We start from the raw sequence: 27,026 nt of genomic DNA on the forward strand, positions 1-27,026 counted from the left end.
ACATGATTCCTTGAAAAAGGTTTCTACTTGAACATCTTAACACCTGTAATATTGCCAGAAAGGGTAAACCTATTCTTATTTTTTAATACTTTATCTTGCTTTTAATTACCTTCTCACTTGTTATTTAATGCTGAGTGTTACTATCTCGATTTTTTCCTTTATGATTTTTAGTTTTATTGTTGAGGATGTAATGTTTCATATTGTTTTCTTTTGAAGTAGTCTTTATGTTCAAAACTTTTTCCAATCTTACCTTTTGTTAAGCGTCTTTTACGTGCATACGCATGGGATATTATTCGGCCCCTGGTGAACATTGGTACCTTGTAGCCTAATAGCACCAAGAGTGAGACACCAACAGATTTGGGGGGAGCGGTGGTGCAGCGGTTAGTGCACTGCATCCTAAATCCGACAGGACAACCTGAGTTAAAGCTCAGGCTCTGGTTAACATCGGTGGTGAACGATATCTGACGTACGATTTGATGTAAGGTTTGCATCGATGTAAACCAGCAGCTGTATTTATTTTTCTAGTTGAAAAAGAAACCCCGGATGCGTAAAGATCACGTGAACGGTCTTCCCATCTTTCTCATTGTGTAGGTGCAGTGCCGAGGAGCTGAAGTCCGCGGCGCTTCATATGCAGGTGGAAGCTCTCACGACGCTCCTACGCACGCAAGGGGTGGACGGACAGATTTCCACGTGCAAGCAGAATGTACCCAGCCCCTCCCACCCGGAGGCGGCGGCGACAACGGTTACGTCCAGCAATGGTGCGTGGGTACCGGTGGCGTCGGCGTTGTCGTCTTCGCGAAGGCGCGGATTCGCCGTGCCGAACCGGCCGCGCTCGGACGCGCTGGAGGAGCTTCTGCTTCGCCAAAACGTGGAGCAGGGTCTGAGCCCCGTTGCGGCATCGACAGAAGACGCCACTTCTAAAGCCGTCACTCCGGTATCCTCTCTGTCGCCGTGCCACTCGTCACCACCATTATCTTCGGATGAACTGGAAGATGAGCAGCACTCCGATACCCCGGCGCAGAGCACCGGTGAAACCGGGAGACTGGTGGAGAACAACTTCAAAGAGTTTGAGCACGATGGGATTCGTAACAGCAACGGCAGCGTAACGGATGTCGTAAAAGGTGCTATGGTAAATGATTCAGCACCCGCGCCTCTGACTTGTCATGTGGGTGATGTTCAAAGCGTGGCAGCAGTAGATGAAAGGGAATCGAAGCAGACATCAGAAGAAGAATGCAGAAGCGTGGATGGAGCAGGAGACACGACATTGAGTGATGGCGGGAACAGTTCGGCGTCGGGACAGAGAGAGACGCGTAAAAACCAGCGTAAACAACGCTTACCAGTGAAGCAGACCGATCTGTGCTGGTCGTCTCCAGGCCAGCGACCCAGCTTCCGCAGACGCAGCCGGGCCAACGTCGCCAACCGCAGGAGGCGGGCGCTGAGCTTGGAGACGACGTCGTCGGAGTTGTGGCCAGGGAACGGTGCCGAGGCGGAGCGGGACGTTTCGAGCGTATCCGATCGGTCATCGGACGGGAGTTCGGAAGGGCGTTACGAGAGGCCACGCGGCGCAAAAAGCAGTGGCAAAAGGGGCCCCGCCGTGGCTTCCGACAGAAAGGCAGCGCGCCGGAAAATCCGGCGCGTGGCTGCTCCCAAGGTGGCAGTGTCGGTGGCGGCAGTGGAGAGGAGCGTACCGGCGGGGGAGGCCGCCGGGCGCTGCTGCACAAACAGCACCCCAGCCTCCGCAAGGGCCCCCACGGGGCACGTCGGTGAAAAGGAGAGCTGGATGTGGGTGCCGTTAAAAAAAAAAAAATTACACACCGCTTTAAATTAATTCTGCCAAAAAAAATCCGTTTTTTACGGCAATACCGCGCGCACGGGCGTACATTACCGCCTCTCCTCTACCGTCGACAATGAATGGAGACCCATTCTTCAAGTGAACAAATGTATATTTCGGAATACAACTTGTTTTCTGTCGCTATAACAATACCTTAATTTCAAGCGTCTCAGTCTACCAGATGGTTTCTCATCACATCCACACTTCAAGCACTACACCACAGGTCACGACGCTCCTCTCTCTCTGCTTCGGGCCTCACACCACTCCACTTTGGAATTCCCTCCCATTGTGTCTTTTCCCCAAGCTCTTATAATCTCACTCACTTGAGGAAACTTGTTGACTCGTTATCTTTTCCAACCTTGATAGCGCTGTTTTTTTGCCAGACCGCTTGACATTCTTGTGCCTACGAGTTCGGCAGCTGTGTGAAAAAAACAAAGCCATAGAAATGTATTGCGGCTACTTCTACTTATCTTTTAACCACATGCGAATTTTCTTTTTTTTCTTTTTCAGGGATGCCGGCTTTCCGACCCAACCTTCGGACGCCGAACAAGCCTCCTCCGAGATGACCGGAAGCAGCTGCGCAAGCAACGGCAAGGCACCCGAGCAGATCCCCCCGGGGGCCAGCGAAGAGGCCAGCGAAGAGGCCAGCGAAGAGGCCAGCGAGGATGCCAGTGAGGAGGCCAGCGAGGAGGCCGGCCGGCACGCACACGCGCCGGGCGGCTGGCCGGACACGTGGACGCCTACGGGCTTGGAAAGAGATGAGGGTGGGAACGACCCGGCCAGCGTGCGCCTTTCCAGGAGGAAGCCTGTATGCCAAACGTGCGGGAAAGAGTTCTCGGAGCCGAGTAGCCTTCGGCGCCACGCGCGCATCCATAAGGGCCTGCGGCCGTTCATTTGCTCGCTGTGTGACAAGGCGTTCACGCAGGGCAACCAGCTCAAGACCCACATGCGGATACACACAGGTGCGAGCTGGCCTCTCCCCCCCCCTCCCTCCCTCCCCTTTGCATACGCAGGTGCGAGCTAGCCCCTCTCTCTCCGCCGTTGCATAGCGTGTACTGAATCAGTTCACCCTGGCAGCGCAGCGTTTTACTCCACTCCGCCCCGTTCCGTTCGAGCCGGAGAATGGTAGTGTCAAAAGTCTTTAAAAAAAAATAGGGCGCGTAAATCTGGGACGAGGAAGAAACCGCCGTTATTATACCACCACCACCACCGTTGGTTGTTTTTTTTGGCAGGCTCTCAATACATTCGTCGGTGTCGAATATCATAAAAGAAAGGTTTTACTTTCACTGTTGACACTTGACGTTGCTGTGTTGTTCTCCAAAGTTTTTGTCTGGCCACTGAGTGCATTTGGGGGCACCTGCAGCGGCGCAGCTTTTCACATTTTGAGGGCGAAGCTGTCTGCAGAGGCAGCGTTATGTCTAATTAGCGTTTTTAGAACAGACTTTAATGAAGGACTCGGCTGAAATCATGCCCTCTTTAAATTGCGTATAGTAAACCCTCCCCTCTATCCACGGGGGCTTACATTCTTGAAAATGCCAGCAAATGCAGAATTCGCTAATGCAGAAACCTTGTTCAACGCGAAAACTGGGGTTCCATTCCTGGTACGGGTGGGGTGGGGGGGGAATGGTTAATGTGTAATACCTATGACGTTGCAGTGTTGTTCTCCCTAGCTTGGGCACTGAGTGCGTTTGGGGGCACCTGCAGTGCCGCAGTTTTACGAAAAAATGTCGCGGCAAAAGCCATTGTTGCACTGTACGTCTACGGTCCCCCACCTTCACCGAGCCGCACTGACCAGCGTGGTGAAGTATGGTCACGTACACTGGCGGAGCCAGTGGGGTGGCATATGCCCCCCCAATGGTCCGATCGAAATCCCTAATTTCGATCGGATTATTGGGGTTTATTAGTAATCAATCGGCATTTTGCGACCCCCACTGCCACTGTATAGCATATTATTATGTGCCAGGGACTCTATGAGATGATAGGACAATAGTCTGAGTCCATAATAGGCAATAAGTAACGGAAAAGCAGTTATAAGTTACTCAAAGAATTGTTCGCAGTTGCGTATACAGTACACGACTTCCCTGAAGGCATTCACCTTCAGCGAGCGTGATGCCGATCACACACAGTTCGAATTCGACCCTCGATCGATGGCTGCGCCATCGCCACACACGCGTCGAATAAAACGCAAGGGACAAGTCCTTACTTACTAACAACTCCTCTATCATTTTTCATTGCTGGAGGGGTTGTCCCCCCCCCCACCTGAAAATCCTGGCTCTGCCATTGGTCCTGTAACTTCCTTGACCCACGAGGCCGTGAGATGACAAGGGTCGTACAAGTACATGGTCTACGCACACCACTCGCTTACACGACATACAAAACGACAAAGATTCCCCCATACAGCCTGAACAGATTGTAGGAGCAAGTGCTGTTAGCGAGCACCTATCAAGGCCGGCACGGCACATGAAGGGGATGGGTGGCCAGCACCACGCACGGCCGCCTTTGTCTCCCCAGTGGTGATGGTCACTACACACACCGTACAAGGCACTCATTTGAGCTGAGTCGACTTAGGGGAGGCCCAGGACCGGTTCAGATAGTCCTCACTGGTGTTGGCCGTGAGCGGGAATCGAACCGGGGTCGCCAGTTTCATAGCGCAGCGTGCTAACAGCTGCACTACCGCTCCTCACGACGTACACACTCGCGCGCGCATGCACACAGAACTTCCACATATACACGTCACTTTCTAACTCTTCTAACACAGCATTTGCATACACATACCACTGAAAATGTGGCACTTACACCATTTGTAAACACGCACATCGCCCGCACCCGCATACCTATCACAACTGACTCACTTGAGCTGCGGTCAGAAAATTACCGAGTCCATGATGATGGCAACAAAGCCTGCACAACCCTCTCTCTCTGTGTGTCTCTCTCTGTGTATGTGTCTCTCTCTGTGTGTTAGTCTCTCTCTCTCTGTATACGTCTCTCTCCGAGCTTGCATTCACACCTGATGACGGTTGCTTATGTTGCAATCAAAACGTTGTATTCTATTATTTATTTTATTTTATTTCTACGTGACTTTACCGAAAGAACCAAAGAGTAATTCCTGCAGTCACGAAAGCTTCAAATCAAGTCTTCAGGACTCCTGCTCCGTTTTTTGAATAAAAAAAAGTCGACCCCCCTCCTATATTCTCTCACATCCCCAAAACGTCACCTGGGATAGCAGAGCCCATTGTACACATTTGCATGAAAAAAATGCTCTCCACCGACACAGCAGCTGTCACATTGAACAAGGCGACTTTCATTTCGTAATTGTCATGCAAAAACGGTCCACGCCTTCGTGTGTTGCGCGCGCGCAGGTGAAAAGCCCTACGTGTGTGAAGTGTGCGGAAAGGCGTTCGCACAGAAGTGTCAATTGGTGTTTCACACTCGCATGCACCACGGGGACGAGAAGCCGTATGGCTGCGACGTCTGCGGGCTGCGCTTTGCCACATCCAGCAACCTCAAGATTCACGTGAGGTGTGTATCGCGGGTCACGAGAATTGCAGCACTCACCGACGCGGTGGCTAGGAGATGTTATCTCCCTCGCCTGGTATGCAGGAGGTCGTGGGTTAGATCTCGCTCCTGACGCCTGCTGTATATTTGGAGATCATGGTCTCTCTCTCCCTGTGGTCGCATCCTCCGGTCTCCACGTCCTCCGGTTTTTACCTCCACATTTAGATACGCGCTGCTGTATATTTCCACGTGACAAGCCACTTTCGTTGAGCTATCATTTGTGGCCAGGTCGCTTCTGAAAAAAGAGCTACATAGCTCAAGTGCGCCTTACCCTGGGAATAAAAATTAATTAATATTGTTTTTTAAGATGTGATAAATGTGCTAAATGGTACTCAGTGACTCGGCTGCAACCATGCCCTCTTTAATTATGTCAGTACATTAAACCATCTCTATCCGCGAGGGTTACACTCATGAATACCCTCGCGAATGCAGAAAACCTTGTTCCACTGGGGAAAAATGGAGTTACGGTTCCTGGTTTGAGTGAACATGGGGGGGAAATTGTAAATGTTTAATAACAATCACTTAAAATAAATAATTAACAGCGATGTTTTTTTTATTACCTTTGATGATTTGATGACTATAGAAGTGGTGATATTGAGGAATTCAGGAGGATGATTCCTTAGGAGATGCAGGGTGTTTGATAACAACGCCACACAGGTGATGTTGTTGGTAACAACACAGGTGATAACACAGGTGATAACAACGGTGATCACAAGTTGAAAACAACACAGGTGATAACACAGGTGTGGCGGGATGAACGACACATTTATATTTACATGGACAGATCCGCCGAGCTCGCAGGTTCGCTCACTACGGTCACGCAGTTCCGTTCCGCATTATTCAACACTTGGCATTACTCTGGTTGTTGTGGTAATGCTTTGCACCTCACAGCAAGAAGGGAATCTATTTTCATGGAGTTTATGTTCTGTTATGCGCGGGTTTTCTCCGGAGTTCTGCGGATTTCCCTCATTGCTGCTGCAAAAACAAAACAAAAAACACGTAATTGTCAGTGGTATTGACCAAACATCTCACGCTGAAAATGTACCTGCAAATTACTAAACTATTTTTATTTTACCAGGTAAGGCCCACTGAGCAATATAGCTCTATTTCAGAAGCGACCTGACTATCACAAATGATAGCACAATGAAGTGGCTATTCACGTAGAAATGTATAGCAGCCAACTACGATAAACACATGTTTCTAAATGTGAAGGGAAAAACCAGAGGACCCAGAGAAAAATCCACACGACCACGGGGATCGAGACATGAATACTTCAAATATACAGCAGGCGTCAGGGTCGGAATCGAACCCACGACCTTCTGTATACCAGGTGAGGGAGTTAACATGTCGGCACTGTGGTCGAGATGTTAACAACCTCGCCTGTCCCGTACAAGGCAATGGTCCAAGCCGTCACCACCACCACTACCGGCCTGTCAAACGGCACCAGGGACACGTGAACTGGGCCGCGTGAATATTTTAAAGAGATGCTCGTCCCCTTCGTGTGCGCGCCTCTGCGGCATAGTACATTTGATATAAAAAGTTAATATTTATAATTTGTACAGTATTTCAAAGCGTTGATTGCAAAAAATGTTTACCTTGATACTCCCAAGCTATATTTATTCCATTGATTAAATGGCATCTAATGAGAAGCGTCTTGACAATGAAAAGTAGTGTGTCAGCGGGCACTCAAACAGCGGGAGCGGCGCATTCGCCGTTCGCTGCAGAGATTCACGGTTCATTTCCAGCAGGCCCCCCTGGTTAACGCTGGGAGTAAATAATGCACACGATGCACCGGCCCCGCCTGCTTCGCAATGGAGGGGTTTTTTAATTATTATTTTTATATGAATTTTTGTTCAATTTTTTTTTTACAATTATGTTTTTATTTTTTGATTGGGTGCAATTGTGAACAATAGCCATATCCGACATTAGTTCATCTAATCGTTGATCGCTACTGGTTCACCGCACGTCAAATGACCCGTGACCGTCGTTGGATACGAGTAGGCCATTGTGTCGCTGGTGCCATCGTCCAAACTTGCCAAATTTCCAAAAATGTCACCCCGAAAATTTCTCAATTGAGCTTGTGTGCGGCAATCATCCCCCCCTTTCCCCAGCACCACGCCTGGCAAACTAAAGCCCGCTCACAAGCCGGTGCCAAAGTCCCCTTTTTCCACACAGGGCAGCAGCGACTGGGGTTGGCCTTCTAATGTTTGAGACGTGATGCGAGGTGCTTTGAGATGCTGAGGCATTTAAGCGGCATAATGGACGACTGATTTTTTGGGGTTTGGTTCTGATAACCTTTTTTAGTTATTTGTTAGTGCTTTCTGTTTCGGTGCCATTTCTTAATTTGTGTATTCCTTTGTTGATTTTGCTTGGTAGTAGTAGTAGGGGGTTTTCATTTGCTCGGTGTAAGTGTGCGTTGGGCTTCTTTCGCGCCGTGCGTAGCCAACAATGTGTACGGGATTCAGTCCTTATATTTAATTAATGAACAGCGGTGTAGGATACTTTTGGCATGAATGACGCAATGTAAAATTAAAGTCTTAAATTAACCAGAAGAGGAGAAGACCAAACAGAGAATGGATTAACGGTGACATAAGAGAGGTTTTTGCCAGAAAGATGTGGCACCACTTGAGCATACTGGCACACTGCAAGACGAAATGTGCAGTGGACACCTACGGGGCTGTGTGACTATGAATCGTGATGATATTAGGAAGCCACTGGAGCTATGCACGTTTAAATAATCTAGATTGAAAAACTCGTTTCTTTTTCACTGCTTTTTGTGTTTAGTTTTTTGTCCTTCCCCTGCACGATTAGCGCGGTTGACAACGGATAGTGCGAAAGAAGTTCAACATACATACATGATAATGATAATTAAGTATTATAAATGCAAAATACGATGATTAAATGGATGCAATGAAAAGCGCCGTTTCGTAAAAGCAAACAACTTTTAAGGGGCCATCTCGTTCCCCTGCCAGCAGGAAACACAGCGGAGAGAAGCCGTACATGTGCGACACGTGCGGGCAGCGGTTCGCTCAGGCGAGCACGCTCACCTACCACGTGCGCCGGCACACGGGCGAGCGCCCTTACGTGTGCAACGTGTGCGGCAGGACCTTCGCCGTGTCCAGCTCGCTCATCACGCATGCGCGCAAGCACACCGGTGCGTCGCCTTCTTCCTCTTCACCTTCTTCCTGTTCACCTTCTTCTTCCTGTTCACCTTCTTTCTCAACTTCTTCTCTTCACCTTCTTCACCTTCTTCCTCTTTCTCTTCACCTTCTTCCTCTTTTTCTACTGCCCCTTGGAAGGGGACAACGGCAGGAACGACCCGGCCAGCCTGTCTTCCCGTACAGGCGTACGTGTACGTCATCAAAACGAAACCGGAATAAAACAATTTAATAAAATAACTTAATCGGTACCGAGGCTTCCACAAGGCCATGCGGGAGGGCGTGCGGCACAGTTTTGGCGGCGATTATCCTAGAGTGCGGCGGTCGTGTCGCTGCGGTTCTCTGCAGTGAGTAACAACGTCTTTAAAAACAGCGGCACTACTACGCCTCCCTAAATCAAAAATTACCGCTCGCGCGTTCTGAGGTTCAGCGGTAAATGGGACACCGCCACACCCTGCGACTTGCAGACGTCTCGGAAGGGGAAAGTGGTTAAACCGGGTTCTTGATTGTTTTGAGGAGTTGGTCTCAGTCCAAATCTCTGACTGGGCCAAGACGATTTGAGAACACGATTTGATGAAGGTACAGCGAGGGAAAATCCAGGAAAACGCATGTGAAAATTTTTATAAATTGATTTGCATGTTAATGAGGGGAATAAGTATTTGACCTCCTCTCAATCAGAAAGATTTCTGGCTCCCAGGTGTCTTTTATACAGGTAACGAGCTGAGATTAGAGCACACTCTTAAAGGGAGTGCTCCTAATCCCAGCTTGTCACCTGTATAAAAGACACCTGTCCACAGAAGCAATCAATCAATCAGATTCCAAACTCTCCACCATGGCCAAGACCAAAGAGCTCTCCAAGGATGTCAGGGACAAGATTGTAGACCTACACAAGGCTGGAATGGGCTACAAGACCATTGCCAAGCAGCTTGGTGAGAAGGTCACAACAGTTGGTGTGATTATTCGCAAATGGAAGAAACACAAAAGAACTGTCAATCTCCCTCAGCCTGGGGCTCCATGCAAGATCTCACCTCGTGGAGTTGCAATGATCATGAGAACGGTGAGGAATCAGCCCAGAACTACACGGGAGGATCTTGTCAATGATCTCAAGGCAGCTGGGACCATAGTCACCAAAAAAACAATTGGTAACACACTACGCCGTGAAGGACTGAAATCCTGCAGCGCCCGCAAGGTCCCCCTGCTCAAGAAAGCACATATACATGTCCGTCTGAAGTTTGCCAATAAACATCTGAATGATTCAGAAGACAACTGGGTGAAAGTGTTGTAGTCAGATGAGACCAAAATGGAGCTCTTTGGCATCAACTCAACTCGCCGTGTTTGGAGGAGGAGGAATGCTGCCTATGACCCCAAGAACACCATCCCCACCCTCAAACATGGAGGTGGAAACATTATGCTTTGGGGGTGTTTTTCTGCTAAGGGGACAGGACAACTTCACCGCATCAACGGGACGATGGACGGGGCCATGTACCGTCAAATCTTGGGTGAGAACCTCCTTCCCTCAGCCAGGGCATTGACAATTGGTCGTGGATGGGTATTCCAGCATGACAATGACCCAAAACACATGGCCAAGGCAACAAAGGAGTGGCTCAAGAAGAAGCACATTAAGGTCCTGGAGTGGCCTAGCCAGTCTCCAGACCTTAATCCCATAGAAAATCTGTGGAGGGAGCTGAAGGTTCGAGTTGCCAAACGTCAGCCTCAAAACCTTAATGACTTGGAGAAGATCTGTAAAGAGGAGTGGGACAAAATCCCTCCTGAGATGTGTGCAAACCTGGTAGCCAACTACAAGAAACGTCTGACCTCTGTGATTGCCAACAAGGGTTTTGCCACGAAGTACTAAGTCATGTTTTGCAGAGGGGTCAATTACTTATTTTCCTCATTAAAATGCAAATCAATTTATGACATTTTTGACATGCGTTTTTCTGGATTTTTTTGTTGTTATTCTGTCTCTCACTGTTCAAATAAACCTACCATTACAATTATAGACTGAGCATTTCTTTGTCAGTGGGCAAACGTACAAAATCAGCAGGGGATCAAATACTTTTTTCCCTCACTGTATATACGGTAGAACCCTTCTTAACGCCGGTAATTGGCTCCACGAAACCAGTCATTAAGTGATTTGGTCGTTCAGCGAGTATAGGAAGTACACGTTAAAGGCTTAATTTGTTCCGACATCATCGAAAGTACTTTCTAATATTTAAACAATGGATATAAATACATAAAGGTACCAACAACATTGTAAACACGTAACATTAAAATAAATATGGTTAATAAATACATTAATTAATATTTACTGTACCTACAACAGCCTGTCGTTAACTGGGGAATGGTCGGTAAGCGAACATATTGGGCTCTATGGAGGCAGTACACTACTATACACTACACTACTATACACTACACATTGGGCTCTATGGAGGCCCGTCGTTAAGCGATTAGTCGTTAACAGGGGTGGTCGTTAAGAGGGGCTCTACTCGACACTGCTATACACTGTACACTACTATACACTACACTATTATACACTAAACTACTATACACTATACTACACATTGGGCTCTATGGAGGCCCGTCGTTAAGTGATTAGTCGTTAACAGGGGTGGTTGTTTAGAGGGGTTCTACTCTACACTACACACTAAACTACTATACACTACACTACACACTACACATTCGGCTCTATGGAGGCCCATCGTTAACCGATTAGTCATTAACAGGGGTGGTCATTAAGAGGGGTTCTACTGTAAGATACCAACAGCACAGTTTGAATGAGGAAGCAAAACCCCTAGTTTTATATCCAGTTTCCCTTGTCTTCGTGAATTAATCAGCTTCCGGTTTAGCTAAATATGGCATTTTCTTCTAATTTTAAAAGTTATTGACTTTTGTTGAATTAAATATCTTTAAAAAAATTGTTTTAGCAATAACCCGGGCCAATTAAAATGAGGACCACTTTGTAACATGTAAGTGGAGATACTGGCCCTTGTCAAGGGAATGTGGAATTTCCACCACTGGCTTGGAACATCGGTGAAGGTCCGGCGATGTCCTGTCCAACTCATTTGAATGTGGGAGTTTATTTTGTTGTACTGTACGAGTTTACAAGTGGTTGTTTAACCAATGCAGTGTAAACAATATCCTGTTACCCCTGTGTAGGTGAGAAGCCCTACATATGTAACACCTGCGGGAAATGTTTTTGCTCCTCAGGGGAGCTAAAAAAACACTCGCGTTCGCATACCGGTGAGTTCGTTGAATGACTGTGAACATATGTGCATTAATGTCCACACGGTCAGTGGTTAGCACACTACTGCACTGTGAATCTGGTGACCTGAGTTCGATTCCCAGCTACGAATAATATCGGCGGTGAGTGATAAAAATGAAATAATAAAAACTGAAAGAAAGGAATATTTTTTTACCCGGTCAGACCCTCCCACTGAGCTATGTAGCTCTTTTTCAGAAGTGACTTGACCACAAATGATAGCTCGACAAAGTGGCTTATCATGTCGAAATTTTTTAGCAGCAGCCAAATACTCTAAACGCATGATGTTGATTCTAAATGTGGAGAAAAATCCACACGACCACAGGGAGAGAGACACGTAGACTACAAATATACAGCAGGCGTCAGGGTCGGGACTGAACCCACGACCTCCTGTATATCAGGCGAGGTAGTTAATATCTCGCAAATATAAACTAGTTCTGGCCACCACCACCCAACCCCCTCCACACACACGCTGACCAGAATGGAGAAGTATTGTAAAATAAAATCCACATTGCTGGTACAGCATGGGTAGTCTGTCATCCAGTAGTAGATTGTTTAAGCCTGTAACTATTTTATCACGATAGACAGTGAGGATAACAATTCCATATTCTTTGGGTCTTTCGGTAAAGTCACGTAGATAGGTTCAAAGAAAATAATAAAAAAACTACGTTTCAATCGCAACGCAAGCGGTCGTCATCAGGCTGAAAAAAGAGAGGAAAGCTGCTGAGGCAGACTGTTTTAAAGTTTAAAAATGGGTGTAGCCCAAGGGTCATAAACGAAGTGGGCGGGGCTATTGATGTTAATGTGAGAAATTAGCATGTTACTGTATGATCGGAGGGCGACCTCCACGACGAGCGCACGGAGGTGGCTATGTTAATTTGAGAGAACTTAGCATGTTAATGGGAGATCCGACGACGACCTCCACCCGCTTGTCATGGGGGTCGCCCTCCGATCATACAGCAACATGCTAATTTCTCACATTAACATCAATAGCCCCGCCCACTTCGTTTAAGACCCTTGGGCTACACCCATTTTAAAACTTTAAAACAGTCTGCCTCCGCAGCTTTCCCCTTTTTTTCAGCCTGATGACGACCGCTTGCTTTGCAACCGAAACATCGTAGTTTTTTGTTATTTTTGTTATTTACTTTGAACCTATCTACGTGACTTTACCGAAAGACCAAAGAATATGAATTCCTGCAGTCACGAAAGCTTTAAGTTAAGATTTAATAGCAATTCCACTTCACCAACCAGTTATAGTAGTTGTATTTCCCACTTGGGATCTTAACCGCAAACCACTGATATTTCTGTTTTTAAACATTGGTCACCAGCTTAAACCAGCGTTTGTATATTAATACAGATGTGTAACATTTTTGTGTTTTCTGCAGGCGAGAGGCCGTTTATTTGTGAAATATGTGGAAACTTGTACACGGATGCAAAAAATCTGCGCAAGCACCTCAACCGCGTGCATTTGGGTAAGCTGGTGTCGGCTGCAAGGATTGAATGGTGAACATAAAACCAGCGCAGAATACACGGTTTTCGGTGTTGCAGAGCTGTGAAACTTATATGTGTATATGTTGAACGTCTTTCGCACACATAGCCAACCGTGCTAATTGGAGGTGCGGGGGAAGGACAACAAACTATGGGCCTGTGTGTGTAAGTCTATGTACGTACAGTGAGGGAAAAAAGTATTTGATCCCCTGCTGATTTTGTACTTTTGCCCACTGACAAAGAAATGATCAGTCTATAATTTTAATGGTAGGTTTATTTGAACAGTGAGAGACAGAATAACAACAAAAAATATACAGAAAAACGCATGTCAAAAATGTTATAAATTGATTTGCATTTTAATGAGGGAAATAAGTATTTGACCCCTCTGCAAAACATGACTTAGTACTTGGTCGCAAAACCCTTGTTGGCAATCACAGAGGTCAGACGTTGCTTGTAGTTAGCCACCAGGTTTGCACACATCTCAGGAGGGATTTTGTCCCACTCCTCTTTGCAGATCTTCTCCAAGCCATTAAGGTTTTGAGGCTGACGTTTGGCAACTCGAACCTTCAGCTCCCTCCTCAGATTTTTTATGGGATTAAGGTCTGGAGACTGACTAGGCCACTCCAGGACCATAATGTGCTTCTTCTTGAGCCATTCCTTTGTTGCCTTGGCCGTGTGTTTTGGGTCATTGTCATGCTGGAATACCCATCCACGACCCATTTTCAATGCCCTGGCTGAGGGAAGGAGGTTCTCACCCAAGATTTGACGACACATGGCCCCGTCCATCGTCCCTTTGATGCGGTGAAGTTGTCCTGTCCCCTTAGCAGAAAAACACCCCCAAAGCATAATGTTTCCACCTCCATGTTTGACGGTGTGGATGGTGTTCTTGGGGTCATAGGCAGCATTCCTCCTCCTCCTCCAAACACGGTGAGTTGAATTGATGCCAAAGAGCTCCATTTTGGTCTCATTTGACCACAACATTTTCACCCAGTTGTCCTCTGAATCATTCAGATGTTCATTGGCAAACTTCAGACGGGCATGTATGTGCTTTCTTGAGCAGGGGGACCTTGCGGGCACTGCAGGATTTCAGTCCTTCACGGCGTAGTGTGTTACCAATTGTTTTCTTGGTGACTATGGTCCCAGCTGCCTTGAGATCATTGACAAGATTCTCCCGTGTAGTTCTGGGCTGATTCCTCATCGTTCTCATGATCATTGCAACTCCATGAGGTGAGATCTTGCATGGAGCCCCAGGCCGAGGGAGATTGACAGTTTGTTTGTGTTTCTTCCAATTACGAATAATTGCACCAACTGTTGTCACCTTCTCACCAAGCTGCTTGGAAATGGTCTTGTACCCCATTCCAGCCTTGTGTAGGTCTACAATCTTGTCCCTGACATCCTTGGAGCGCTCTTTGATCTTGGCCATGGTGGAGAGTTTGTAATCTGATTGATTGATTGCTTCTGTGGACAGGTGTCTTTTATACAGGTAACAAGCTGAGATTAGGAGCACTCCCTTTAAGAGTGTGCTCCTAATCTCAGCTCGTTATCTGTATAAAAGACACCTGGGAGCCAGAAATCTTTTTGATTGAGAGGGGATCAAATACTTATTTCCCTCATTAAAATGCAAATCAATTTATAACATTTTTGACATGCGTTTTTCTGCATTTTGTTGTTGTTATTCTGTCTCTCACTGTTCAAATAAACCTACCATTAAAATGATAGTGGTCATTTCTTTGTCAGTGGGCAAACGTACAAAATCAGCAGGGGATCAAATACTTTTTTCCCTCACTGTATGTATGTTGAACTTATTTCGCACTCTACGTATGCAACCATGCGAATTGAAGGACAACAAACTAAACACAAAGAGTAGTTGTAAAGAAATTAGTTTGTCAATCTAGATGTTGATTTAAAAGTGCATCGCTCCAGTGAGCCGAATATTGTAAGCAAAAGCGTTCCAGACGGCCACAGATGCGCATCTGAAAGTTGTACACCAGGGGAGCTAGTTAACATCTCACCACCGTGGTGCCTTTAGCAAGGTAAACTAGCATCAAAATAATCACAACTTCAAAGGAAATTATTTACTGTAATCACAGGACCCACACCGCTATCATACAGATCACACTTTCAGGTGATGTTTATTGCATAAACCATCAAGCAAACTCCGGTCAGCCTCACAGCGGCTTTTGGCTAACCATCGAACAAAGACAGTTACCGCATCGCGCGCTTTCAGATGCACTTCTGCGGCCTTCTGGAATGCTCTTTCGATATGAGGAAGCCACAGGAGCTGTGTGTACTTTTAAATAATCTCGATTGAAAAAATATTTCTATACAAGTGCTTTTTGTGTTTAGTTTGTTGTCTTTTTGCCACACCTCCAATTAGCACGGTTGGCTATGTACGGTGCGGAAAAGTACAACATGTGTAGATATCCATAATAGAGGGGTTTTTTTTGGGTTAGATTGCGTAAATATAAATGTGTCATTAAACCAGTCACAACCCAACGTAGCCTTCAGGTGACAACCAGATTTGGCTGTCACCTGAAGAAACTGTTGTAATTACTGGCGAAACGTTATGGTACTCGAATTGTAAATGTTGTAGTGGGTTTACTCTCCAACACATCGGTGTGCTGTACTAGTAACTAATTGGCACGTTTTATTTACGTGACAAACCTTACAAATTGGCTGTGGCGGGTGTAACGACACATATTAACGCGATCTAACCCAAAAAACTATTATGGATAATATTGGTCGTGAAAGCCTACATGTTAAACCGTATGTATATACATATGCAGATCTGATTCGATTTTTTTTTGTCCACAGGTGAAAAAATTTCCCATAAGAAGACCGACATGGAGGACTCTTCCACAGCATACCTGAAAACAGAACCGAAATCCGAGGCCGATATTCTACCCATAGAGCAATTGGTTGCCATGACAACGTCCCACCTTCCCACGGAGGTGATCGTCACAGACGGCGGCGGAGGAGGGCAGGCATCTGTGACCATAGCGACGGGGGAGGCCAACGCCCACCTGGTGTACCTCGCTTCACAGCTGTATTGCGACCAGGCCTGAGCGCACGCGCCAGGCTAAGGCACAGGCACGGATTCAACGTCGGGATTGAAATAAAACTAAAAACCATTTTTTTCCTTTTTTAAACGGCCGGTGTACGAAACAAGACGTCGCCTTTTGGAATGTAAACAAACGTGGTTCAATGTGAAAACTTGCAATGCGTGATTTTACGGAAATGTTCGTATTTAATATAAAAACGCTGAATGGACTGAAGTTGGGATCAAACGTGCAGCACTTATCCACAAGAGGGTTTTTTGTTTGTGTTAGATCCTTGTCGTTAAACACCGCCACCGCCCCCGATACGGCCAATTGGTAACGTTTGTCACGTAAACAAAACGTGCTGATTTGTTACTATTCAAGCACACCCGGTGTGTTGAAGAGTGAACCCACAGCATTTACAATTTAGTGAGTGCCAAATTATAGCGGAATCAGAACGAGTGGCACGAGAGACCCCACGCGCGGCAGTCTCTCGCCCGCGAAGCTTGCGTGGCACTGTAGCTCGGTGCCGTCGGGGACACGCTGGCATCCGCCTGGACACGCTGCCGTTAAAACGCCAACGTTCGTGTGGGCGGCGAGAGAGCCGTTGGCTTGTTTCGTGCTTTGTAGCCGTGGTGTGCGCGATGCACCGTTAGGAAATAGAAAATTTGAGCGTTCTTTTTGACGATCTCCAACGTCCCAAACGAATGTCAGTCCCCATTCCAAGGTTAGTTTCCAAGATTAGCATACATTGTCCTTGCAGAATAACAAATCTACCGGGTTAAAGTTTTTCACCCGCAATTTCTGAAATGACGACGCTTTACGCACTCCAACCAAACTTTTTCAGTTGTCGAAAAACTGTAAATAACAGATGAGAGACTCGTGTGCTCAGTAATATTTCCCATTTTTTGCCAAACGCTCGGTCAGTCATGTAATGTTTGGCATGTAAAGACCCTGCATGCCTTCACAAGTGGAAGTCATTTCTACATAGAACGTTATATATTTATCGTGCATCTTTTACAATTCAACACTCGTTTAAATTGAGGTCGTCGTCTTTGTAGCTGGTCTGGTATTTTTAACGCGAGGCTGCACCTCGCCCCTTGCTGCTCCTCAGCCGGTTCGCCAGTGATGCATGGAGAGCATGATGCCTGCTTTTTATCAACCGGAAATGTGCGTATACACAATGTGTGACCACGATATATGGCTTCGCAATAATCCTTTCGTGAAGGCAAACAAAGAAAACCATCTTTCGGGACATAGACCCCCCCCCCCCCCCGATCTCGCGGTAACGCTGCACGCGGTAGAGTCTCGAGCGCTTTTGGCGCCTTCGGTAAAGTGGCTGTCCGTCAGATGTTCTCTGTAGAATGCCAAGTGCACAGCACTCTACGTGATGGGAAACCGCTGCCAATGCAGGTGCCGAGAATTCGGTGCTCTCGGAAGGTGTTAATTTAGGCAAACGATCGTGTATTTAAATTATAGGTTGTGTGCTCTTTTATATCCTGGCTATGATTTCACGCAGTTTACTGTCGCAGGAAAATATCTTTTTTTTTCCTCAATGTACAGGGTGCTTCAAAAAAAATTACACTTATATGGGGCTATCGTTTTTAATGGAATAAAGAACGGACAATACACTGTAAAGTTATCACAAATGTATGTTAATAGCTTCAAAAAGTCAGTCTCCATTTGTTCGCCATCATTGTCAACGCATACCTGGAATCTTCTCCAGGTGGTCTCCAGAGCCCGGAAGCACTTTTATTGTGGTATTGTTGCAAATTCTCAGAAGTGTTAAACAAAAGTTTGACGCACCCTGTACTACACATACATACGAGTTAATGTGCATCTTGGAGGAAGACGGGTAGCATCACTGAGCTGAACGCACCTTCAAGTATGCAATTCAAACAGCACCGTACGCATACAAAAATAAGGTCAAAGGACTGCAACTTTTTAAGATGTAATCAAAGGATATATTTAATATATTGCTTAGTGTATTTAGCCTGATTTTATAGAGTAGTCTGAACCATAGGAATGTTTCATTTACACCCGCTGGCTCAGCCACCGACATGCACATTACCTACTGCATTGTATTTGAGTCATTGGTTTTTAATTTGAAGTTCTCGTCAATGAACGTTGATGGCAGTTTTAATATGAATGAATCACGTGGGACATTACACATTTTTGCACGTCCCCAGCAGTGAGCAAACGCCTCGCGATCGCTCAACTCCCGTGGCCACGTGGGGTGGAGGTGCCGTGGCGGCAGAGCGAGGCCACTCGTTGGACGCAAACCTGCCAGGCAGGGGTTGGTGGATCACGGAGGTCTGAGAGAAACTCTTGAAATCCCCCTCCCTCCACCCGTTGCGTTCCGACGAGCCAGGACCTTGTGGAGATAGCATTGCGATCCGACTTAAATCGAGGAGACCGCTTGGCGTGTCATAATCAACTTCACATAATTATCAATTGCGTACAATTAGTTTGTCGTATACAATCCATATTTGATTTTTGGGTTAGACCGTGTAGATACGTGTCTGTTGAACTTCTTTCGCACCGTACGTAGCCAACCGTGCTAATCGGAGGTGCGGGGGAGGGACAACAAACAACACAACAAAAAGCAGCTCTCAAGGGAAAATGTGTGTTGTAAACCCTCTACCCGACAGCGAATTTATTAAATTACGTGAACAAGCGGCGGGCAATTGCCAGCAATCCTGAATGTGTTCAGATGATGCTGGTTGTAACTGGCAGCGAAACCTTGTACCAAGTTAAATGTTGTGGATTGTTCGCTCACACACCGCCATGCTCAAGCAGTAATAAGTTTGCACGTTCGTTTACGTGCGACAACTTTATTATGAATTGGCCGCGTCAGGTGAAGGAGGATGTACGGCAAACATCCTTAAGCAGTCTAACCCAAACATCGATCGTGAACCATTGATTGCGAAGGCCTGCATGTTAAACGTAAACAGTCCATTGAGATAGAATGTATTTATAATAGGACCAAAGTAAAACAAAGTTAGATTGTAAAAAAAAATACTGACTTGTATATGCTTTTAAATGAGTAGTTTTGATCGGTGATCGCCTAAAATCAAGTGGCACTGCATCCTTTGCGGTATTGTGTCGTCTTAAACGTAAAACTGCAGTCCAACTGCTCACGGCAATTTTCGCCCAATGCTTTTGTGTCAAAATAGGAAAATAATTTAACAATTTTTGTTAAATTATTGTTCACGTTTGCATGTTCTCACCATGATTTGTTTTTCAGTTATCATTTGGAGGTGCACTTGACCTGTGCCCATCATCCTACAGATGTCAATCCCTTATCAGTTGCCTACCTTATTACAGACCGATTCAGACCTTATTGGTCACGCCGTGCCCTTATAAATCTCAACGTTCATCCTATAAAGTCCCATCACAAGGGAGAAACACAGACATGATTTTGTTGTTTCCCGTATTGAAAACGGCTGTACGCCGTATTGACCTGAAAACGAATTTTCCCTGCGTACAAGAATACAGCGTGAACCGTATGGGTTGACAGATGTGTAATCATTTCGTCCAAAGCCAGCGAATGCTTTACATAAAAAAATATCACTAATGTAAAAAAATTGCCAAAGTTTTTTTGTTTAAGGGAAACGTACAATAGTACGGCATTCGGAAGTTACTTCAGTTTGACGGGATATCAACCAACAACACTTGGGCCGGTAATGTCCATGCCGAGACTCGTTTTAGCACGATAACACGGAACGCCAGTCATTGCACTACATCGACCAGAGAGAGCCACTATCTCGCATGTCATCAACGGGAGCCATTTATTGAATTACAGAAAACTATGAAGGCGATTAATATTTTAATTGCCCCCCCCCCCCCCAAATGTTCTGACCTTGCATTTTGTAGCCGTTCTTTGAGCCCAGCGGGGGGGCCGCTTGTACCCTGACTTGCGGTGTTGGTATGGTGCTAGGAAACGCTTGCAATATTGTACCTGCAGCGGTCTCTTCGTGGGCATTTTGAGGTATACGTTGAGCCCGTTTGATAGCATCCAAGGTCGTCGTTTGTACAGTAGCCCCTTCGGTTTACGATGCCAATCGATTAACGAGATTTTCATTAAAGATCCGCCTCTCCCCATTGTTTCTATTAACGGAACATTTTCGATTAACGTTTTTGTTTTACGGTGTCACGTGGCCCCGCCAATTTCGGCCAATTGGAGCGCTCCTAAAGTGGGCTCGGCAGCAGACCTCAGCCAATCGGCGACGATGAGCGTTTTGGGAGCAACTGCTGGCTTTTCAATGTTTGGTGTGCGTTTATAGAAAAAAGCTCTCTTTAATACTTAACATGTTCTTATAACGTTTATTAATTAAAATTGCGTGTTTCAATATTACAAAGTATATTTTTAGGGTGGGAAAAAAGGGCAACTTCTGATCGTCTCGGAAGAAATGAAGCCCTCTAAATGTGCATTTCCTACATTCGATTCACGATCATTTCAATTAACGACGGGTCTTTCGTGGAACCCATTAACATCGTTAACCGAGGGACCCTATCGTATTGATAATTCGGGACTCAGGAGAGCGGTTTAACAACGCGGTGTAGTGCCACCTGATGGAATGCCAAATAGTTTGCGAACCGCTTATAATACAACTAAAGAAACCCTTTCAAACTGTACATTGACCCATGCATGCGACGTGAATGAATAATATTTTACATTTATAAAGCGCCCTTTAACAATCATTCTCAGGGCCGCTATGAACTCGGGTAAACCTAGGTTAATGCATCTGGTTTGGTGAATGCATCAGTTTTGATGGCAGGATCTGCTTCGTTGTACATTTGAAGTTTGAAACACAGGGTGATCCGTTTATAGATACCCCTCCCCCCCACGAAAATAATAGGGATATTTTTTTTAATTAAGAAAACGGCATTTGAATGCGAAGCTCCGATCTCAATACAGTGGACGTTATTGTTTTACAACTCACCTGGTGCACTTGTCCAACCTAGCCAGTGTGATTTGTTTTGACACATATGAGGCTTTCGCGACCAACATTATCCATAAGATAGTTTTTTTGGATTAGATCGCGTAACTATAGATGTGTCGTTAAACCCGCCACCACCCGACACGGCCAATTAGTATGGTTTGTCACGTAAACAAAACATGCCAATTCGCTACTAGTACAGCACACCGGTTGTGTGTTGGAGAGTAACCCCACAACAATTTCTACGTTTTATTTTCGTAACCTCATTAATTCGCTGTGTCGGGTGGTGGCGAGTTAAACAACGCGTTTATATTTACGCGATCGAACCCGAAAGAAACTCATGGATAGTTTAAATGAGGACATACACATACGGAGATATGCCAAGAGACGAAACGGGGCAGGTTCCAAATGTGTGGGGGGCAGCAGCTTCGTTCAAATGCGTTTCGATCCAAATTATGCGACGCGAAATCCGATAACCATTAACAGACAATTGTACACGCGTGCGTGCGTCGCAGCTAATGGAAGATGGGCCAAACCCCAATGTGTTCCATTGTGGGGGGAGTGGGGGGGGTGGTGGGGAGGGTGGTGGGGGTGGTTCATCCAGCGCAACCTCCTCTTGTAACCCAGTCGCACGTTGCTGCACGGGGAGCGAGGCGTGGATGGTATTGAACGCGAACGCCGTGTGCTGGTATCGCTGTCGGGATCGATGTCGCGCGTGAAGGGCTCCTCCGGCGGAGCAAGGTCGCTTTCCTGCAGTGAACGGTGGCCGTTTTGGGCGGGTAAGAATGTGTTGAGCAATCTGGGGTTTCATCGGAACTGGCAGACCAGAATGGGGCACTCGGTCGGGGTGTTGTCGGTCTATCAAATGAAACTAATCTAAATCATGTGTTTTATTGTACCAGGTATAAGGCCCATTCGAGCTATAAAACGACCTGGCCGCAAATTATATCTCTACGAAGTGGCTTATTTGGAACTTTATCGCAGCTTAAATCCTCATAAACGCGGAGAAAAGTCCTGACCACGGGGGAGAGAGACACATGCAAACTCCAAATATACAAGCGTTGGGTCAGGATCGAACCTACGACCTGTGTAACAGGCGAGGGATTTCATCTCGCCAACCAAATCCTGGTTGGGGGTTGACTCAGCCCATCGTCTCTCTGTGATCGATACAATAAATGGATCACCCTGCACTTCGTTCATTGTAATCATCGGAGCGATACATTTGAGTTGATCGGCTGTGTGAGACTGTGCCTGTGCACGTACGATGTGTTTACGTTGTGTTTATGCCGGTTTATCCCAAAAGGTTTGTGTAACCTTCAATCAAGTACCTTTGAAGCTGTGCTACTTTATAGGCAAGAAATGTTGTTGGTTATAAATTAATAAAACAAATGCTTGAATAAAAAGGAGTGACCTGGTCTATGAAATGATGAAAAAAACCTTTGCTCGAGCGCAGGTGTCACCATTGTAAACTAAATGCTATGAAACGGAAATAAATTGACGGTAAACAATGATGCCGTTCACAGACCGCGTTAAACCGTAGATAGTGTGGTTTTATAGCGTAGCAATTGCCACGACTTGTTTTTCTGTGCTGAACGTATACGTAATCAGACCTGAGTTTTAGCGGCTTATAGATGTTGATATATTGAACTTCTGTCGCACCGTACGTAGCCAACCGTGCTAATCGGAGGTGTCTGCGTATCACGTTTACTATTGGTGCTTCACCTTAAGGCTTTGTAGATAAGTCATTTGACAGTCAGTAATCGGGCATGGCAATAACACGATGGGGCGATCGTCCAGCAGTAGATAAGAGATGTCTGCCAAAAAGACTCCAACCTGCTCTCGCGCACCGAATTCCTCGTCTGCATTCAGGAACTGCCTCGGTACACGTGTAGTGACAGGCGAGAGAGACACTATATCAGGAGGCACTCTATTTATAGCCTTCACAGACACTGAGAATACTATAGTAAGGTCAGGACAGCAACGGGCTGCCTGACCCACAACGCTGAGACGAGGGTAAGACGATGTTGTCGATGACGAAGACTTGACGAGACTTGACGGGGCTTGACTTGATGGGACTTGACGGGCTCCAGGGGTCCACTCCAACAACGGCCCTGAGTCCTCTCCGGGGTCCCCCTTACATCCCCCCCAGCACAGCCTCGCTCCCCCTTGGCCACGCCCCCCTTCTAGAATCCCCTAGAAGGTTCCCGGGCTTCTCCCGTGCCCCCTCCGTCCCCTCCCCACATCCCTTCCTCCCGCCGACCCCCTCACCTCTGGCCGACAGGGTTACCATGGTAGCCGAGCTTTTTGCCAGCAGCCAGCGCTACATAGCGTAGTTTCCTATTCCATATCACTACACACGCACCAAGCAAGGCTTCATTGCAGCCAGATAGAGCTGCGACTCGGAAATGATGTTCAGACCCGGCACACCACATCCACTCCACCTCTCACTTTGGCTTTAAACCATGAACACTTTTTTATTTTACCAGTTAAGGACCCACTGAGTTATATAGCGACCCCTGGCTATCACAAATGATGGCGCAACAAAGTGGATCATGTGGATAGCCAAATACTCTGAAACGCACATTTCTACCTGTGGAGGGAAGACCCAGAGAAAAATCCACACAACCACGGGGAGAACACGCAAACTCGCAAAATATACAGCAGCAGGCGTCGGCGTCGCCATCAAACTCGCTACCTCCTGTATACCAGGCAAGGTAGTTAACATCTCTTCAGCAAGATAAATGAAGGCCGGATACGTTGGCTGTACAGGCCATCCCTCGCGTAAGGCGCTTGCCTCCCTCTCATAGCGCGAGTTCACAGTTATGCTATTCACCTTTTAGAGACACACTTCATGCGTACGCCATGCGTTTCACAATTATCGCACTCGAGAAAAAAAGTTATCATGAAAATTTACATTTCTAAATAAAACATGTGTTAAATTTTGATTTAAAGCTTTCGTGACTGCAGTAATTCATATTCTTAGCTCTTTCGGTAAAGTCACGTTGAAGGGAAACAATAAAATAATAAAATATATATAAAACAATAAAAATTCTCACGACGTTTCGACCATAACACAAACGGTCGCCACAATGGCAGCGCCCAGCGTCGTGGCCTGGGTACTACTGTAGTGGGTTCTACGGGGGCACACACTTGCACTTGGAGGCAACACGTTTATTCTCACACCCCAACAGGGTAACTACATAAACGTACACTGGTTAACTGAATCACAACGGGGTAACTAGACCATAACGGGGTAACTACATAACCGGGTCAATCAGTAACACACTGCCTGACCCACGATGCCGAGCGTAAAGACCGAAGACCGAGGACCGAGGATCAAAGAGAGACGTAGCACCGACGGGTTCCATTCCCCTGTATGCTCCCGAGCGTGGCCTCGCTCCGCCTTCGACCGAGCATCACGTGCCCCTCAAGCCCCCTTTTGGCGGTCACATGCCCTCTCGGGTTTACCCAGACTGCCTTTCTTTGACCCCCACCAGAACTATACCCCATAGGGCCTGCTTGCATGCCATACCTATTCTAGTGCCAGAGAGAGGCTCAAAACGTACAGTTCCACTCTTGTGACAGTAGCTGGCGCTAAACACCATAGTGACTCCATTTACGTCACTACATTACCACCGTAGTTCTGAGTAGAAGCAGCCCACAGAAGTGTTCAAGGAGCCCTGAAGTTACTCATTGTCATCCTGGTAAGTAGTAATCTTTTTAATCGTAATCATGGTTTGTTATTAAACTCGTTACCTATTTTTGTAATGTTAATATTAAGTATTACATTTGTGTAGAATCTTCCTCCTGGACACCCCGGGTATTTAGAATCACACAGAGACCAGGTCTCTGCTCCGGGGTGCTTGCTGTTTATTCTTTCTTCCTCTCTCCACACTTCTCTACCTCCCGTTCATGTCTTCCTCCTTCCTCCCTCTCTCCCGAAGCTACCCCGCTCCATCTCCACTCCCAGCCCCCCCTCTCTTTTCTCCCGCTCCTTTCAGTTGTCTCTCCTCCAAAATCCCCCTCTCTCCCTTCTCGCCTTCTGCTCTCTCCCCTCTCTCCGGCTCCTCCTTTTCCGTCTCTCTTCGCGTGCTCGCCCCTCGTTGGGTCCTCGTGGTACTCCTCTACATCACCCTCCCCCCCCCCCGTGAAGAAAAATCAGCCATCCCGGTTGCCAACGTGATGTCAAAGAAGTGGGGAAAAAAATGTTTCGGACGACCCCTACGACAAGCAGCCAACAACACAACAAGAGGAACAATAACACCGAGCACAAGAAGGTAGGATAATCACAAGGGAACCAAGCAAAGGGACCGGATGGCCCGTGCAGAGGCCCCCTTAATCCATGACCCGTCGTGTGGATGATGCAGGAAGGGTGCTCAACGGAACAACCCGCTCCTGGACCTTGTCCCTGAGGCTGGTCCGCCTCCTCGAAACCTGGTTGAGCGGTAGCATTTCGGTCCGGCGAGACCGCTCCCCCTGGGCAGGGGTGCAGGCAGTTCCTCGGGAACTAGGTGCTGCGATCCTGCTGGTGGAGGAGAAGAAGCACCCTGACGCACCGCCTCACAACACCCACGACCCGGCTCGTCGGACACATCAGACACCCGCCGCTCCGGGATTGAGGATTATTCAGCGGAACAAGGCACATACCTCTTCAACCGAGAGGGGTGCACAATCCAACGGCGCCGGCCGAATTGGATGCACACACACTGCGGTCTCCAGACCTCTACCACCTCCACTGGACCCTGCCATGGCCGATATAATTTACAGGACGTCCCCAGGGGCATCTGCGGGCAATGCAGCCCGGCCTTATCACCAACCTCCCACGGAGTTCCGGACCCCCGGTGCACCGTCAGCCCCTCATTTGCCACTTGCCGGCTAGCCGAATTACTTGCCGCGGCCTTGTGTGCGTCCCACAACCTGTCGAGCGCAACCCGCATGGGGGCAGTTATCGCGGATCTTTTACCGGATGAGCCCAAGCCCAATTGGACGTGCATCGGTGGTTCCCTCCCGTACATAAAAAAGGGGAGAATTCCGTGGAGGCATGAGGTGCCAACCTGTACGCCGCAAGGATCCCTGGGACGTGCAGGTCCCAATCGGACTGGGACACATCCACCTGGTGGCATAACATAGATATAAGGGCTCGATGCAATCGCTCTACCATCCCATCAGTTTGAGGGTGGTAGGGCGACGTCCTAATTTTCCCCAAGCCCAGGAGGTGGCAGACCTCCTTGAGCAACCTGGAGGAAATATTTCGGCCCTGGTCAGTCAAGAGTTGCTCGGGGGCTCCCTTGTCCAACACATAGCCATGCACAAAGGCATCGGCTATGGACGCGGCCGACTGATCCGGCAAGGCCCACGCCATAGGCCAACGGGTGAGGTACCCAACCCCGACCAGGAGATATTTATGGCCCCTTTTTGAAACCAGGAAGGGGCCCAGGATGTCGAGAGCCACCAACTTGTTGACCTGTTTGTCCTGGATGGATTGCAGCGGGGGCAGATCCTGCCGAACTGATGGCTTACGACGGGCACAGTCCTGGCAATCTTTTACAAAAAGTGCCACGTCATCTCCATACCCGGCCAATAGTAGTCACGTTTAATAGTGAGCAACATCTTCCGAAACCCCAAGTGCATCACTTTACCGTGAATAACCCAGGTAAGCGTCCCACGGAGGACCGTGGGCACGACAACACAATCCCTCTGGGATTCTGTGCCCCACCACATGAGGAGGCCGTACTGAAGGGTCAACAACAGAGC

At 47.2% G+C, this 27,026-nt stretch overlaps 1 protein-coding gene across 8 annotated transcripts in view; it reads left to right on the top strand.

Moving 5' to 3' along the window:
* Positions 1–22,675, top strand: part of LOC116946282 (uncharacterized) — a 57,798-nt gene extending 35,123 nt beyond the window's left edge. For 5 of the 8 annotated variants that reach the window (XM_076069949.1, XM_076069948.1, XM_032961332.2 and 2 more), the window contains 7 exons: positions 592–1,782; positions 2,342–2,793; positions 5,191–5,350; positions 8,359–8,540; positions 11,701–11,784; positions 13,189–13,275; positions 16,106–22,675. In XM_076069949.1, coding sequence (XP_075926064.1) covers positions 592–1,782; positions 2,342–2,793; positions 5,191–5,350; positions 8,359–8,540; positions 11,701–11,784; positions 13,189–13,275; positions 16,106–16,356 — 2,407 coding nt within the window. In that variant the 3' untranslated portion in view covers positions 16,357–22,675. The remainder of the gene's footprint in view (positions 1–591; positions 1,783–2,341; positions 2,794–5,190; positions 5,351–8,358; positions 8,541–11,700; positions 11,785–13,188; positions 13,276–16,105) is intronic. The other 3 variants (XM_032961329.2, XR_004403457.2, XM_076069947.1) reach the window with 3 other exon arrangements.
* Positions 22,676–27,026: the final 4,351 nt, after the last annotated feature.

The sequence above is a fragment of the Petromyzon marinus genome, chromosome 26, assembly GCF_048934315.1.
Source record: "Petromyzon marinus isolate PM22_M1 ecotype Great Lakes invasive population chromosome 26, UKy_Petmar_22M1.pri1.0, whole genome shotgun sequence".
NCBI lineage: Eukaryota > Metazoa > Chordata > Hyperoartia > Petromyzontiformes > Petromyzontidae > Petromyzon > Petromyzon marinus.